Raw genomic sequence first — 12,123 nt, 5'->3', positions numbered from 1 at the left:
ATCACAACCCATCCATCTCTTATGTTCAAGTACTTCCTTCCTTCTTAAACTAAGTAAAAGAGGCCTCTCTTAATTTCATGGCTTGGTTCAGGCAGCTTATTTGCTTTCTTGTTACTACATATTTTCTCTCATTAGATCAATATGGAGGTGCTACCAATCTGCAGACTCCAAAGGTAATTCATATGAATAGCTAGCTAGCTGAGGCGTGTGACGGTGGTGTTATATTTGTAGTCATCCAACTAAAAATGAATTGACAATGAAGAGAGAGGACTCAGATAACATATTATGGAGTATTATTTTCTCTTATCAGATTTGTTTAACACACCCATTTACGTGTAACAGTCCTTGAGCACGACATGTGCTTTTTTGTTGAGCGGGGTTTATCATGTGTGGACCTCATTAAGGCCGGTTAGAGCTATTTCTCAGTGTCCTTCAGACTAAACTTAGAAGTCCGGGCGAGTAGCGTCCGTCTCGGGTACTAGGTGACCATGGACACATCGGACCCCCGACTACCCATGAAAAAGAAAAAAAAATACGGGAATTGTTTCTTATTTTACGTTAATTTTTTGTTTTATTATGCTATGAAGTTTGTATTTAATTGTATTAATTTCTCTCTGTTTTCTCTTATTTTTCAGTCTTATATTGTATATATGGGAAGAAGTAATGGAGATAGTGATGTTGAAGCTGCAAAAGTAGAACATACGGCTTTATTGTCATCTGTCATTCCAAGGTTATATATTCACTATAAGTCTAACTCTTATAAAAAGAAGGGGAGTTTTATAGGGGCCCCTCATAAGTGTTATAGGCGCCCCCTTCCTTCACAAACTCCCTCCCAAATTTGCCTTGTGGGAGGCCTCTATAACACTTATAAGGGGCCCTTTAAAACTACCCTATTATCAAAGATATAGTTTAGGGTTTATTCCCCCCCCCCCCCCCCCCCTACTTTTTTTTTTTTAGCCCAACACTTTGGGGAAAGCTAAATAGTGTCCGGGGTGTGAAATTTTAAAGGAAATATGCAAAATTTTGAAAAGTTTCCGGGAAAACATATTTTATGGAGAATATGGTTCAAAATAAAAAAACTCTCCACCTCACCTCCCACCACCTCACCTCACCTCCCTCCACCTCACCTCTCTCTCCACCTCATCTTCTCTCTCCCTACCATTCTCTCTCTTTCTTCTGCTTTCCCCAAAAAACACCCCGGAAACTATTTTGCTTTCCCCAAAGCGCTGACCTTTTTTTTTCGTAACTCTTTAATCCACCTTTTTAAACTTTCTCTTTTTAATCCACTCTCTCTCTCTCTTCTCTTTCATCTCTCTCTTCCCTCCCCTCTTTTTTTCCTAAAAAAATTTAAGATGATGAAAAAGAATCCACACATGGAATGCTAGAAAAATGGCGTCCCACACCAAATGTGTCATAATTGAAATCAATGAGGAATTAGTCCTATAGCGTAGTGTCATAATTGAAACCAATGAGGAATTAGTCCTATAGCGTAGGACCTTTACAACTTACTAACATTGGCCGCGGCTTTGGGGAATAAAGAAAATTCTCCGGAGAATAAATTCTCGAAGGAATCCAGATTTTTTTGAAAGTTCTCTGGGGAATAAATTTTTTATGGAGAATACATAATACATACCTTCAAACATAAGAAAAAGAATTTAAAATAAATTTTTTTCTCTCTCCTCTCTCTCTCTCTCTAAAACAGATCTAGAGAGAGGAAAGGAAAAAAAAAATTGGAGAGAGAATTTTTTTTTTAATGTTTGAAGGTCGCCGGCCGAAAAATTGGCTGGTCGGCGACCTTCGCCGGAGAAGATGATGAGATGGCGTGAAGATGAGGTGGTAGAGAGAGGTGATGAGATGGAGAAGCCTTTTTTTTTATAGCATCTTCTAAAATTAGAAGTCCCTTAGCAACAAAAAGAAACATAAAAGTTAATCTTATTTGACGAGTTTTAAGAAAAGTCTTTATTCTCCGGAGAATTTTCTTTATTCCCCAAAGCCGCGGCCTTAATATTTAAGTTCGATTATCTTTTACTTATTTATTTATATTTTCACAGTGAAGAGAGCTATAGACGGTGCCCAAAGCACATCTACTATCGTTCTTTTAAAGGTTTCTCAGCCATGCTCACAGAAAAAGAAGCTTCTACACTATCTGGTACATAATTTCTCTTTATGAGTTGTTCCCACATGAGTGGTAAATCTGGAGTAGAATCATGATAAATTCATGAGTTTTTCTTAATGCAGAAATGAATGGAATCCTATCTATTTTCGAAGACCCAATGCTCGAACTCCACACAACACGTTCTTGGGATTTCCTAGAAATGGATAATGCAATGAAATCAGAGCAAGTACTTTCCAGTGGTTCAAGCGACGTGATTATTGGTGTCATAGACACTGGGGTTTGGCCAGAGTCACCTAGTTTTAGGGACGATGGCATGGACAAGATACCATCGAGCTGGAAAGGAGTCTGTATGGAAGGACGTAATTTCAAAAAATCTGATTGTAATAGGTATTAGCAACACGTTTTTCTCATTCGCCTCAAATTAATAACGCGAGGACAAACAACTAGTGGGGTCAATCAGGTCTGCGGAATTAACGTGGCCAGATTTGCCTATATAGCTGCGGCCAGGCCAGCTTAGCGTGCCTAAACAGGCCAGGCTAGTATGATTTGGTTGTCATGTAGCTCAACCTATCCCTGACTGGACCCAAGCCTGACCAATAGCCAAGTCATGTCGGCCCGACCCATTTCTTGTTATGCGCAGAGTTCGGCTGGCCCAATTGGCCAAAACAGTTGAGTCAGACTAACCAGGTATAATATCATACAACTGGTTCTGTCACGGGCCTGACGTAACCTAGTTAGTAGCGAGGTTGGGATGGCCCATGGACCCACAGGCCTAACCCAGGTATATGCTTAAACAACACTAGCCAAAATATGCTTGAGCTTGTATTAGATTTACAAAATGCATCTAACATTGTTTTTATCATGCATTGTAGGAAATTGATTGGTGCAAGATATTACCATCTTTCGGAGAATTCGCCTAAAGTAGATGATTCACCAAGAGATAGCTCAGGTCACGGTACGCATACAGCCTCAACGGCCGGAGGTATGCCGGTGGCCGGTGCTAGTTACTATGGCTTAGGAAGAGGCTTAGCAAGAGGTGGTTTCCCTTCTTCTAGGCTAGCTATGTACAAAGTTTGTTCAGAAGATGGTTGTTCAGGATCAGCCTTGCTAAAAGCCTTTGAGGATGCCATTGAAGATGGAGTTCATATAATCTCAATATCAATTGGGGGAAGAGACAGGCCTTTCCTAATAGACCCAATAGCCATTGGGTCATTGCATGCCATTGAACAGGGGATTTTGGTAATTGCCTCAGGAGGGAACAAAGGACCTGTTTCTTACACTATTGAAAATTCATCTCCATGGATCTTCACGGTTGCTGCTTCGAGCATCGATAGAGCTTTTAAATCAAGTATTGTTCTTGGAAATCAAGACGATCTCCTCGAAGTAAGTCTATCTATGAACTCTCAAATTTCATTTCCCTTCTTTCGATGATATCAAATGTAGATTTGATATCTAATCAGAGACCTGAATTAACTCTAGTCGCTTTTCAGTCAGACTCGTACACCTGACTCATATGAATGACTGAGTAAAGTTGTTTATTGATCAATTTGAGTCCAACATAAAATAAGTCTGAATTAAGAACGCACCGTCTAAACTAATCTGAAACGACTAATGCATACTTGACTAAAGTTTTTCTTATTTTTATTCAGGGTTATAGCATAAATTTTTTGAATCTTAGCCGTACGGAGACGTATCCACTAGCATTCGGAAGAGATATTGCTAGTTCTTCTAGCACTTTGGTAGCTGCAAGGTTCACAAATAGAAACCTTTTCATATTCACACACACACACACACACACACACACACACACACACACACACACACACACACACACACACACACACGTAGTATTTAGAGTAGATACTCATCTGGTTAAGTATGTTGTTGCAGTAACTGTGAACCTGGATCTTTAGACACAAGAAAGGTCATGGGGAAAATAATTGTATGCATCAACACTGGTTCAAGCGAAATGAGATATACCAAACTAGTAACTTCATTTTATGCTGAAGCTAAACGTCTAATTTTAATTGATGAGACTACTAAAGGTTATAGTACTCTTAAAACTGGTGATTTCCCCTTCTCGCAAGTTAATAACCAAGTCGGAGCGGAAATCCTTAAGTACATTAACTCAACTCGGTAAGTACAATTACCCGTTCTAAACAAACTTATATATATATAGTCCATTTCCGAGATAGTGGAGCTTAATTGTATAGCCCTGCAGGAATCCGAGTGCGAGTATTCTTCGATCTGTCGATGTACCTAGATTTAAACCTGCACCGGTCGTTGCTTATTTTTCTTCTAGGGGTCCTGGAAATCTTACTGAAAGCATTCTCAAGGTTACTATTACTTCTGAGTTTCATCCACCCTTCTTTATTATGTACAATAAATAAATGTATTTTAGTTGAGATTCTAACTCGGCTTCGGGTCACCAAACGCTTGGGCCGGCCCTGTTCACAATGATGCAGCCAGACATAGCAGCTCCAGGTGTTGACATATTAGCTTCAGTACCGCCGACCAATAGTGGCGGGGGCTTTGCAATTGGAGAACAAACAGTGTTTGGGTTTATGTCAGGGACATCTATGGCTTGCCCTCATGTTTCAGGAGTAGCTGCTTTTATTAAATCTGTAAGACCAACTTGGACTCCTTCTATGATCAAATCAGCCCTTATGACCACCACAACCACATTCGATAACCTAAGGAACCCCATTTCAAACAACGCAGATGGGCCAGCAAGTCCACATGAAATGGGTGCTGGTGAAATAAGCCCAATTAGAGCTCTTAATCCAGGATTAGTTTATGAAACCGAATTTCCAGATTATCTCAATTTTCTTTGTTATTATGGATATGATACCAAGACCTTGACTCAGTTGCTTGGTCGTGACTTCAGTTGCCCCGAAAAATCATCAGAAGATCTCATTTCTGATGTTAATTATCCTTCGATTTCCGTTAGTAATCTTCGAGTTGTTCGAACAATCAAGAGGACATTAACAAATGTTGGGCCTATAAATTCGGCTTATACTGCGAAAATAGACTCTCCTCCTGGTTTGGTGGTTCAAGTTTTACCAGGGAAGCTTTTATTTTCCGAAGGAGTTAAGAATGCCTCGTTCGAGGTCTCCTTCGATGGAAGAAATGCAAGAAAGGGATATAACTTTGGTTCAGTCACTTGGTCTGATGGTATACATTTTGTTCGTACTGTGTTTGCAGTGAACGTCAAATAGTCCGATGGTACACATATATAATGTCAAATAGTTTCCGATGATAAAACTTACATAATAATAATGCTCGAACTGGTCTCAACTGTTCTCTTCGAACACTTTGATTCCCTTCGATTTCTTATCTGCAATAAAATCTTATGTAGTTAATCTCCCTAAGTATCTAGTTAAGTGATGTTAATTGTAAGTGTTATGTCGTTTGCTTTCTATCACTTCTAAGTGCTTGATGTTTGTTTTTATATTAATTTTAAATGTTATAAAAATGAGTACTTATCTATTTTAACCTTAAAGTATTCAAAAAACTAGCATTTCATACAAATTCATTAAGTTTACGAATTTAGGTACAAGAAGACTAATAAGATTTATTAGTACTTTGGGTCGAAAATATAAGTAGCAACCAATTAAGGATTAATTATGAAGGAGAAAGAGGTCACGTTACCTTTCGGGGCATTTCCTTGTATCCCTCTCTCTCTCTTTTCAAAAAAAAAAGAGGTCACGTTGCATCATTAAGTTCAGGTGGTTCTATGAGTAGTGGAGGAGAGAGGAGAAAAATCTTGGAGAAAAATTTAGGTGAAGGAAGGAAGACGAAGAAGAAGAATCTTCACTAAAGCACCCTCTAAGAGAATACGAAAATGAAATTTAAAACTCTATTGGGAAAATGTGAGAGATATAACCTGAGAGGGTGAAAAAGGCAGATTACACCCTAGTAAGCTTGAGACCACGGCCAAGCCGACCCCCCGGCGTCACATGATAGGTAGGTTTACCCAAGGGATACGTTTCAATCACCATAAAGTAATGTCTGAAAAGAACAACTTATTGCATACAAATGAGTTATATCCATTGTTTAAAAGAAAATTCCCATCATCAAGAACTACCAATATTATATATTTCTACCAAGAACTATTATATCAACTTCATGTTTCATACATTTTCAGAAAATTCATATCTAACAACAAATACAATCACAAAAAAGGGAATCCCTATTGCAAATCAACCTAACCATAAGCTTTCACTCTAATAGTAACATTACGACGATCCGAGATATGATTGTCTAGCTCAAACTGGAGAAGAAAAGGAATACAAGATACATTACAGTTTTCATCCGCTATTGTTCAAATACAAGACTGTTGTTGGATATCTTCTCATTTGTTCATATTTTGCGTGTCTTCTTCGGTTTTCCACACAACATCTTTAAGACGAGTCGAGAGCTTCTTATAAAACTGCAAATCCACAAGCAAATGAGAACTTTTTAACGGTTCCTTCTAAATTTTCTGATTGGACGACTAAGAGTCAATCTCAGAAAAAAAGGAAGACTCGTAACCGAGAACATAATATATCTAGGGCCCCTTCACCCATTGCCGGATAGTTTTGCGTTGGATGTCAACAAACTTGTAACATATGAGATATAGGTTTACACGTGATGGGCACAATAATAACACGTACTCCACGTCACCCAGTAAAAAAGAAGTGTTTTGCTAAAAAAATGACCCACATGGAGGGGAGTTTGTGACAATAGGCCCAGATGGACAACAAGAAGGCCCATAACCAAGAGAATAATACCTAGGCCCTCTGGACTCACTGAAACTGATTTTGAGTTGGATACTCACAAACATATAGAAGTTAAAGATTTAAGAGGAAGACGAAGCACACCTTAAGGAACTCCAAAGTATCACCTTTCGCTTTCCGTACCTCAACCATATGAAGGGAAGGTGCCATTTGAAATACCTGATTGAGTAATTGAAACAATATCAGAAATCAAACTCTCATTTTCTTACAAATCTTAGTTTAATATCATTTCAAGTCAATACCTCTGTGGAGATGTTAAGTTTTCCCTTTCTCCCAACATTCATGTTTTCAAGCCTCATCTACAGTAAAAAGAAAAATAAGAACTCATATTCAGATCCCAAAATGTGAAGTTATCACCCCAAAATAAATAAAGAGGAGCAGATTAAGTAAATTTATAGTGAAACACGGATCGATTTATGTATATTTTTGTACCTTGTAGTTGTTCTTGTGAACATCAAAACCAAGAGGTTTGGCAGCTTCAGCAATCTTACTTATGATTTCATTAGCTGAACATTTCGATGTAAACCTTGTTTCCCTTTTAATTTCCTGTCGGAATCGTTAAGATTAGGCAATCACATGTACATCATGCGTAATAATGAAATTCAAAACCGAACTGCTTTAGTCCATACTTGCATGAAATTGTCGGGAGGATAGCCCCATTATTCAGATCCAACACCTAGATGTTATTTATACCAATTTAACATTTTTAAGTTCGTATATGTGTGTAAATAGAAATGTAACACATCTGATGCCGAAGCATCTGAAGCCCATCGAGGGGCTGACCGATGGGCTGAGCTCTGACTGACAGTTTTTTAGTTATAATGTTCATAATTTAGGTTTCAAAGTATGTGATATCTCCTTAGGCGGCGGCGCCAAAAGGACAGTCGTGGTTTACAAAAGCTCTGGTTTTACTTCGTTTTGTTCAACCCGTAGTCAAAAGGAAAAGCATGATAAAGTTCACAAACCTGTTCAGAATCGAACAAATTTTCAAGATTGAGACCCCTCGACAAGGAAATCAATTCAAACGCATTCATTGCTGTCGGTTGTTTTTCGTTCTTCTTTGTCATTTGTTGTTCCTGTAGAGTATCAAAGCCACTTATTTTATAAGAGTATCTTCTCAATCCCATTATCGATTAACGATTTAAAGAGTCGTTTGTATTTTACTTACCCCGTTCTCCTTAAAAACAGCTTCCACGTCATCTAAATCAGTATCTTCTTTCTCATGAAACACGGGTCGCTTAAACCCTTTCTTGAACCACTCGTCTTTCAAAATTTCAGATACCGTAACGCGCTGCAATTTAACATGAAGATTTTCATTCGCGTGATATAAATTAGAGAGCAATAAGTTCAATCAGTAAATTGAAAGAAATAATTGCTGCCTCGGCTAGAAAATGGATAGAACTCCATATACTTACTTCTGCCGGGTTGGGATTCAAAATTCGAGTTATTAGTTTCATGGCTCCTAAAGAGATCCAAGGAGGATAAGTAAACTCAGCAGCTGAAATCTGTATGTACAGAAAAAGTAAAGATAATCGGATAAACAGAAAGGGACTGGCACAAAAAGAAGAGTTCCCTAAATTTGGATATAAAATGCTCACTTTTTTATAAAGGATCATAACATTAGAATCATCAAAAGGCAAGTAACCTGCAAGTAGTACAAATAAGATGACACCGCACGACCACAAGTCTGCAGCTGCCCCGTCATAACCTCTGTCGTTTAGGACCTAAACGACAAAGTTGTGCAATAAAAGTCCAGTTAGCAATCTCATTCAACGGAAAATGAACATATAATATAATAGAGTAAATATCACAACCTCTGGAGCAACATAGTTTGGAGTTCCACAAGCAGTATACAGCAAGCCATCATCCTGCCACAAAACCAAGTAGAGTTACAGACTTTTAACGCCTCCCAATGGAAATCCAAAATCTTTAAATATAGGACACCATAATTAGGATTGAACTTCAGCATGGTGTCACAATACGGATAAGGTTATTTCAGACAATGGCTTTTAATTTAGACTTGTTTTCCGTCTCACTCAAATGGACCCAGAATCAACCTGAGTTGGTCAGCTAGACAAGTCAGACTCACAAGTTTATACAATAACTAATCAACAATTACTGGCAAGTTTTGCTACATTTATGTATATCAGTGTGCCATAGCAGAAAAATAGTAGTACAGGCTCAAAATCAGAGATTGCCCAGAATTGAACGGTACACAAGAATAAGTAATTTTGAAGAAAATCAGAGGCCTCCTTGATAACATCCATATCTTTCTTGATCTTCATAATGTTACCTTGACTTGTTGGGATAGTGCACTTAATCCAAAATCTGAAACTTTGAGGTTTCCACATGCATCCAACAGTAAATTTTCTGGCTGCACCACAAGGAATTAACCAAAAACAAAAGATAAACAAAATTAAGATGTTTTTTTTTTCCTGCCGACACAATTGGAATGCCGAAAGTAAACATTCTGAGATATGGTTTGAGGACACATAAAGCAACACTGTACCTTTAAATCTCTGTGATAAACACCCCGGCTATGACAATAATCAACAGCGTTTATAAGTTGCTGGAAGTAATTCCTTGCCTCATCCTCCCTCATCCTGCCATGGTTGAGCTTCACAACCAAAAACCAGACCAAGATATGCGAATTCAAGGACATGATCCATGCGTCTTAACTTAAACAGATCAACGGATAAGGAGAAGCTGTCACAACTTACAACTTTGTCGAACAGTTCTCCCCCAGTGACAAACTCCAAAACGATGAAAATCTTTGTCTTGCTTCCCATAACCTGAACAAAGAGAACCATCTTTCAGCAGGAGGCGACAAAAGGGACATACATGAGGTTAGAGTTCCCCAGCGGAAATGATGGAGCATTAGGATTTCAAATGTACCTCATGCAAACGAACAACATAAGGGTGTTTTATCAGCTTTAATGTAGCTATTTCTCTCTTTATCTGGACAGGAAGTTGAAATTGTAAGTGTGGTAAAGCAAATCGCAAATAAAACACCTAAGCATTGTAAAGAAGTCAATCAAAATATGCCATCTACGAAAAACATGCAAACTTCATACAAATGAACAATTATCCAGAAAGGCAGTAATCAGGTTAGAATTAAGCGTCATTACATTAGTTAATGACATAGTAAAACAGAAAACATGATAACACGTAAAATACAGTTTATCCTCGTACAAATACAAATAAATATTTAAAAGAGAAAAGGCCTACTTAACATTGGCTAGTCAACCGTTAGTAATGCCGGGAGATCTTGATCTCAGAACAGATCGGTTGCCCATGACCGAGGATTCATTAATAACTTAAATGAGACTATCAGGTTATCATAAAGCATTCGAAATAACGGACCTGTTCAGCCAACTTATGCTTAAGAACCTTCTCTCTGTCAAGGATTTTGATAGCTACAGGTTCCCCTGTCTCCAAATTCCTTGCGAACTTCACCTTTGCAAATGTACCTTCTCCGATTGTCCTTCCGAGCTCATATTTACCAACTACACGCTTAGTTTTCGAAGTACTCATTCGATTCACATAGAAATTTCTTCCAAATCGCTAAGAACTTTTTCAGGTTTTGATATAGCTTGCTCCTGAAATAGTACAAGAAGATGACAACATTACTTAATAAAATCTACATGCCAAGTATCATAATGGTGCATTTAATGTATCGAACGAACTAATGTGACTGACCCACAAAAATTGTGATATGATATGATGGACCAAGATGAAATAATATACAGTTATAAACTAACTCATGCCTATCTAGCTAACATACTAGTCTTCTATTTATTCAATTCTCTTAGACCCTAAGTATTAACTCGAACGACAATCAAATTTTAAGCATAATTAACACAGACCCTCATCTTGATCAGACTAAATTTGTAAAATCAAGAACTATGGGGGATTATGATATCAAAATAGTCCTACATGTAGAGGATAAGATTATGATTTAGGATGAAAGATATTAAGATACCAAGAACTAGCATGTCGAAATTTCTTTTCTCAAATTTTTATGAGGAATTGAGGATACCAAGAAGCTAAGAGGCCTTAGTAATCAAGATTTTACTAATAAGGTTAGTTCACCAATAAACACAAAACTTATGAAAATAAAGAAGAATATTCCACTTAGATGCTTAATTTTGATGTGATCATTTTAACCTTCAAAAAGTCAAAGCATAAAATTTTATGATCCAGCATTTCTACTAAGAAGTTCTAAAGCTTAAAAATTCAACTAAACCTAGATTAAGAGTTCAACTAAAGCCCATCAAAATCCAAATTTTTTTTCCAAAACCCAAGTTCAACTATATTTCCTAAACCAAGAGAAACACACACATTTGCCCTTCAAACACTTCATTTTAGCAATATTAACACATTTAGTAACCAATGGTTTAGTAGTTCAAACTTCTAATTACAAAAAAATGTAAAAGAACTGTTCTCAACAATACCCCTATGAGGATTTGAAGACATTAAGCCCTAGAAAACAAGAGAATAGGATTCAAAAAATTATTGAACACAGGATAAGATTAGAACCAGAGCTTAAAACCAACAAAAGCCTAATGATTGATAGTTGATAATGCAGAATCTATAAAGAAACAAGAAGGGTGGAAAATAGAAGAGTTGAATAATCTACAAAGAAAGATTAAAAGAGTAGTACCAAGCTAAAAAATCCAAACCCACTTAATAAACCTCAAAGGGTAAGCAAAACAAGAAGAAGAAAAAGATCTAACCTTTCCAAATTGAAGAATGAAGAAAAGGGTAGGAATGAAAATAGGAAAGGAGATCAAGAAGCTTGTTGTATTTGAAAACAAAGAGAAGGAGACTTAAAAACAAGAATGGGTTTATATTAGAGTAATGAGACAAAGGAGGATACTTTGGGTCGAGCTGATGATGATAAAGAAAGGAGGGAAAGAGAAAGAGACATTTACACTTTCTGTTTTGAGCTCTGAAAGTGGGGGGTATGGGTTGAGACGTGGTTGAATTTTGGGTTTGTTTGTGATTTTGGACAAATCCCATTAAAACACCAACCCACCACCAAAAATGCAGCAGCAGCAGCAGAAGGTCTAAGTGAGAGAAAGAGACTACTAGTATGTCACTCACGTGTTCCTGTACGTGTCCTCCTCTCTCTTTTTCTCTGGTTTCTCTCTCTACCCTTGACTTTTTGCTTTCAAGCCACCAAAAAATTCTAAGGCCATCTTTAGCAAACCACAATAAAATGTGATT

General features: G+C 37.5%; 2 protein-coding genes across 11 annotated transcripts; one reads left to right on the top strand and one right to left on the bottom strand.

The window, feature by feature from the left end:
• Positions 1–5,611, top strand: LOC147540227 (CO(2)-response secreted protease-like). The gene is made up of 9 exons (XM_086640474.1): positions 1–173; positions 636–730; positions 2,052–2,149; positions 2,239–2,503; positions 2,989–3,499; positions 3,766–3,866; positions 4,007–4,252; positions 4,338–4,452; positions 4,582–5,611. The coding sequence occupies exons 1-9, from the start codon at positions 78–80 to the stop codon at positions 5,332–5,334; spliced, it is 2,280 nt and encodes a 759-aa protein (XP_086496600.1). The 5' UTR covers positions 1–77; the 3' UTR covers positions 5,335–5,611.
• A 515-nt stretch (positions 5,612–6,126) lies between these two features.
• Positions 6,127–12,002, bottom strand: LOC147540226 (CBL-interacting protein kinase 32-like). 10 transcript variants are annotated; one of them, XM_086640481.1, is made up of 16 exons: positions 11,631–11,937; positions 11,344–11,376; positions 10,258–10,493; positions 9,790–9,852; positions 9,615–9,686; positions 9,404–9,511; positions 9,188–9,268; positions 8,709–8,762; positions 8,493–8,618; positions 8,310–8,399; positions 8,063–8,185; positions 7,860–7,970; positions 7,327–7,440; positions 7,137–7,193; positions 6,979–7,053; positions 6,127–6,548 (listed from the first exon to the last, which is right to left on the bottom strand). In XM_086640481.1, the coding sequence occupies exons 3-16, from the start codon at positions 10,426–10,428 to the stop codon at positions 6,471–6,473; spliced, it is 1,323 nt and encodes a 440-aa protein (XP_086496607.1). In that variant the 5' UTR covers positions 10,429–10,493; positions 11,344–11,376; positions 11,631–11,937; the 3' UTR covers positions 6,127–6,470. The 10 variants fall into 10 exon arrangements, with proteins under 10 accessions (XP_086496607.1, XP_086496606.1, XP_086496610.1 ...); XM_086640480.1 differs by lacking the exon at positions 11,344–11,376 and having other exon boundaries at positions 11,631–12,002; XM_086640484.1 differs by lacking the exon at positions 11,344–11,376 and having other exon boundaries at positions 11,823–12,000.
• Between the last annotated feature and the right edge of the window lie 121 nt (positions 12,003–12,123).

This window comes from Eschscholzia californica, unplaced genomic scaffold (genome assembly GCF_041429995.1).
Source record: "Eschscholzia californica isolate CP2 unplaced genomic scaffold, dmEscCali1.0.p SCAF_5, whole genome shotgun sequence".
In the NCBI taxonomy this organism is placed as follows: domain Eukaryota; kingdom Viridiplantae; phylum Streptophyta; class Magnoliopsida; order Ranunculales; family Papaveraceae; genus Eschscholzia; species Eschscholzia californica.
This window is presented reverse-complemented; position numbering and strand designations above follow the sequence as displayed.

What these genes read in the sequence shown, in the direction of transcription:
- LOC147540227 (XM_086640474.1), top strand. Translation starts at nt 78, where the DNA reads ATGGCTTGGTTCAGGCAGCTTATTTGCTTTCTTGTTACTACATATTTT. An exon ending in TTGTCATCTGTCATTCCAAG is followed by an intron (nt 731 to 2,051) that starts GTTATATATTCA and finishes ATATTTTCACAG; the next exon opens with TGAAGAGAGCTATAGACGGT. An exon ending in AGCACTTTGGTAGCTGCAAG is followed by an intron (nt 3,867 to 4,006) that starts GTTCACAAATAG and finishes ATGTTGTTGCAG; the next exon opens with TAACTGTGAACCTGGATCTT.
- LOC147540226 (XM_086640475.1), bottom strand. Translation starts at nt 10,428, where the DNA reads ATGAGTACTTCGAAAACTAAGCGTGTAGTTGGTAAATATGAGCTCGGA. An exon ending in AGCATAAGTTGGCTGAACAG is followed by an intron (nt 9,853 to 10,257) that starts GTCCGTTATTTC and finishes CTTCCTGTCCAG; the next exon opens with ATAAAGAGAGAAATAGCTAC. An exon ending in AACTTAACATCTCCACAGAG is followed by an intron (nt 7,054 to 7,136) that starts GTATTGACTTGA and finishes TTACTCAATCAG; the next exon opens with GTATTTCAAATGGCACCTTC.